Here is a 4,358-nt window from a genome sequence, read left to right as displayed (position 1 = left end):
GGAAAGAGAAATACACGCTATTAGTTCTAGTCAACCCTCAGCTTTCTTAGCATGGGTGGATTAGGAGAGAAAGGAAAAGGAGGACGGAAAACCACCTTATTGCAGGGATGGCCACTCAGCCAGGATCCTTCCCTAGCCAAGCCATCTCATATTCTCTGTTGGCTATAGCCCCTATGCTTTGTGAAATCAGGTGGATCTTAATTCTCACTCAGTTTGCACATACCTGAAAGCTTAGCTCCAGAAAAATCTTTAAATAGAGTGAGAAGTACTGTACTGAATGTAGGGATTGTTTTCTGGACTTTCTTCAGCCATTGACTATGCTTGACAATTTCTCCTTACTTTAGAGTTTTGTGCCAGGGAATTCCAGCTTCTACCTTTAAGGAATTAACATAGCACAATGGCTCAATACGGCTTTTCTACATATATACACCTCTGTTGCTGTGCGACTAATGCTGCTCTGGAACAAGGCAGTTCCCTCTGTATTGGGTGGATGTAAACCTCTTTGCTGTCTAATAATAATGAATCCCTGAACCTCAGGAACTGACACCAAGCCTGCATGCAGGTTCAGCAACTGGGCAGTGAAGTTCACCCTCTTGAAGACATCTCCAAAAATGGCCATCTCATGCAGAAGCAATGTCTCTCTTTCTCTTCTACTGTACATGAGGGCTTGGGAGATTAACTTCACAACAGAAAAAGTCTCTCAGGGAAAGTTAGGGCAGAAATACCTATTTTGCCTTCAGCAGCATAGCACTAAGAAAATGTCAGGTTTTTAACACACCTACTGTGTGATCACTGATATGACTTTAGCTTCTTTTTATCTAACACCAACCTCTTCAGAAAGGAAGAAATCACTGGCAATACCACAGCTACTTTATGGTCAGTCCTTTAACACTCACTGTGTTGATCTTCATTTTGTTGAAAATAAATGGGAAGCTAGCAAGGGAATAGATCTATCTGATGACAAATTTATGGAAAGTATTTTAAAATTAACGATATTTTCAGTTACTCTTTTGTGACGTACAGACAACATTTTTCAAATTTCTGGTGGAATGGGAAATGAAGTATCAAATAATGAAATCTTTTGCAGTAACACATAGATAAACTCAGAGTGAGCTAACTAGTGCTAAAGCAGGCATGAAATAACTTACCTCCTATGAGCTACTACTTAAAGCCAGAAAAGGAAGGAGAAGAAATAAACATAGTCTAAAATAATCCGATTTTCCCTATATGTATAAATACACCACTCCTAAAATGTCCATTTTTAAGGCACCAAGAGGCAGATGTAGCATTACCTATAACAAAATTAGTTTTTGAAGATGTTTGCCCGTACTGTTGTTCAATATACTTTGGCTTATATGTCACCATGCCAATTAAAGAATTGAACTGAATGATACTTGCACACAAATACAGAATGTAAACTGGATTCCCAAAGAGGTGCTTCAGTGATGGTAAGAAGTCTGCAAGACAAAATGGCAGAGAGAATAGCTGCTGTGAATAATACTTTGCAACATCTTTGCACCTTTCAAAGAAGGACTGCAGGACATTTCAGAAGGAATCCATGAAGCCCAATGATGCTACTAAAAATTCTCTCATTTCTGGATGGGGGAATGGTGGAACAAAATACTAAATATCCATATTCCAGAAGAGCCATCTTATTTTAGATATATTCTTTAAATCATAAAATGGGACTGATTTGGTTTGTACGTATTCTAAACAGCCACAGGACCTTTTAGCTTCATTTGGGGGCAGAGGAAAATCAGCACAGTTGACAGTAAGCACAAACATGCCGAGTTACAGATTCAAGTACTGAGGGAAAATGCTTTTGGCAAAGTATGGCCAAGGAAATGTAATTGTGCAAAACAGCTTGTGTCTAAATCCAGATAGTCCCTAAAATACTGTATCTAGTATATAGTCTGTGCCTGTCCTTGTTCTGACCAGATATAGTGTGTTTTTCTAATGAAGGACCCTAAAGAAAAAGGTTTAGCAGAAATTAAGAATGTCTTATTTTTGTCCCCCACTTTGACAATGGTTAAGATCTGTGAATGAAAAATTTTTGCAGAATTTCATGATATTTGCTGGGCCACTAGTGTAATTTTACAAATCTCAGCTAGAGAAAATCTGCATGCAAGAGCAGTTCGAGGGAACAATGAAAAGACTCTTTTTGTGCATACTAGTTAGGTGGAGAACAATACCTGAGGGAAAACAGTAATTCTGAGGCCATTGAAATACAGCCTCAGGAAGTATGAAGTTTTAAAGTATAAAAGCTAGTGAGAGAAAGACTCAACGGTGAGGAAAGAAACTCTAGTGACTTGCCTTTTGCCATCTCAGCCATCTTCAGTTGTTGCTGGTAAGATTTGTGCTGCTCCTTGTTATCCTCAGTGATGAACTTTGACTGCTCGGAAGGGGTGCTGGAGCCCTTTCTGCTCTCAGGTTTTGGGAGATGCTTTGGCAGGAACCAGAAAGGGATGCCAGCCAGAACACTAATCACACCTGCTATTAAGTAACCCAGCCACCAGGCTCCCACCCACTGCACATCCTTGGGAGTTATTGTCACACTGTCTGGAGAAAGTCAAAGAAAGGAGAAACAAATAAACGCTCTTCGAGAAGTTTGCTGATAATCCTTTTTCTTTCAAAAAGTGTCTGCTCTGTCCCCGCTAGCCCCTTATGCCTAGAAGATGTCCTGGTTTTTAGCTGGGACAGAGCTGGGTTTCTTTTTAGTAGCTAGAATAGTGCTGTGTTTTGGTTTCAGCCTGGGATGTGTTATGAGAGAAACACTGATAACCTACCAGCGTTTACATTTTGTCACTGGAAGTGAAGGACTTCGTGTTTTGTTAGTCTAAAAGGGCAAGATCTGTGGGGGAGGAATATTTAAATGAATAAGCTAAATTGGTGTTTGGCTCTGCCAGTGGGATATTCAGTATCATACAATGCCATGTTCAGTATATTAATGAGGGTCTCTTCCTCTCTTGCTCTCTCTGGCTTTCGCTCGGGCTCCGACTCTCCCGGGATTGCGGTTTCGGGTCGGGATTGTCGCTCCTCTTGGATCGTTATCTGGGAACGGGCCGGGCTTGGTCAGCGGGTGGTGAGCAAAGGCACTGGGGATAACTCATTTGCATATTTTATTACTATTATTATCATTATTATTTTAACATCATTATTATTTTAAGTTTTATTTTATTTTTGTTATTAAGTTGCTCTTATCTCATCTTACAAGTCTCCTTACTCTTGCCCCCCAGTCCTCTCTCCTATCCCCTAGGGGTTGGAGAGGAGTGAACAAATGGCTGTATTTGGTTGCTAGCCCAGTGCTAGCCAAATGAAACCACACAGGAAACAAACAGTCCTTGGCCTAAAATAATAGGCATTTTGGAGCCTAATTGAATTTTTAAAACCTAAGTTTTTTGACTTACCCAGATCTACAAAGCCAATGTCAACATAAAGTTTGGCACACAGGGATCCTAGAAGAAAGCCAAATATTGGCCCTATAATTGCAACTGTCTGCACGCAGCCTGCAACAGAAAACAGGGGACTGTTAGTCTTCTGATTTAAAAAGAGCACTGGTTCTTGCTGCACCGAACAGCAAAGCATGACATGTGATGGGTAAGAAGTAGTACAGTCTTAAAATACTGAGCCAGCCTTTGCTCTCTGGTACATCAGTTACACAAGTTAGGATATTTTCAAGAAAAAAAAAAAAAAAGTCAAAAATAAAATTTCCCCCCACTACATTGACACTTTGACTTTTTTTGTTTTCATCAAATGAAATTCAGCCCAAAGGAAAAAAAAATCAGGGAAATTAATGGCCTAAAGTTAATAGCAGCACCAATCTGTAATTGCTAAAAACTCTTTAGCTGACTAGATTAAAGAAACTAGAAAGCAAATGTTAATTACTTAAGTTAACTCATCACTTTAAATTGTGGTGGTCCCTGAACAGGCTGAAAAATCACGTTGCGTTGGTACCCAATATTAACATATTTCAATACACCCTCAGCCAAGCTTTCTGAATATTTTGAGTTTTCCAAGTTGATCTGGAAGTCTGGGGAGGCTGCATCTTTTACAGAGAGAACCTGAGTTTCTGCCTTTTGCCAGGCTGAAAACTCACCAAGGCAAGATGCTGATGGGGAAGGATTTTTTGGTAATATTTCAGGTGAACATGCAGAGGTCTTCAGACAAGGAACACGATGAGAAAACAGTGATACCAACTTCTTTAAGCCTGAACACTATTGTTTATAATTCTATCTGAATCTGAAGGGAATGTTTTGAGTGCCTGCTGAAATTCTATTTTAAGTGCTTAAAAGAGTTCATGTTTTTTATCACTTTCCAGAGAACTGAATGTGCACAGAGGCTCAGCAGTCCACATCCAG

The 4,358-nt window shown here is 39.8% G+C and overlaps 1 protein-coding gene across 2 annotated transcripts in view; it reads right to left on the bottom strand.

The window, feature by feature from the left end:
- SLCO1C1 (solute carrier organic anion transporter family member 1C1) overlaps window positions 1-4,358 on the bottom strand; it is a 22,056-nt gene that overhangs the window by 11,286 nt on the left and 6,412 nt on the right. For both annotated transcript variants that reach the window (XM_010169822.1, XM_029085405.1), the window contains 4 exons: window positions 3,408-3,506; window positions 2,314-2,559; window positions 1,293-1,457; window positions 515-552 (listed from right to left, as the gene is read on the bottom strand). In XM_010169822.1, coding sequence (XP_010168124.1) covers window positions 515-552; window positions 1,293-1,457; window positions 2,314-2,559; window positions 3,408-3,506 — 548 coding nt within the window. The remainder of the gene's footprint in view (window positions 1-514; window positions 553-1,292; window positions 1,458-2,313; window positions 2,560-3,407; window positions 3,507-4,358) is intronic.

The sequence above is a fragment of the Antrostomus carolinensis genome, unplaced genomic scaffold (genome assembly GCF_000700745.2).
Source record: "Antrostomus carolinensis isolate BGI_N321 unplaced genomic scaffold, ASM70074v2 scaffold7426, whole genome shotgun sequence".
NCBI lineage: Eukaryota > Metazoa > Chordata > Aves > Caprimulgiformes > Caprimulgidae > Antrostomus > Antrostomus carolinensis.
The sequence above is the reverse complement of the archived record's forward strand: the minus strand, read 5'-3'. Positions and strand labels throughout refer to the sequence as shown.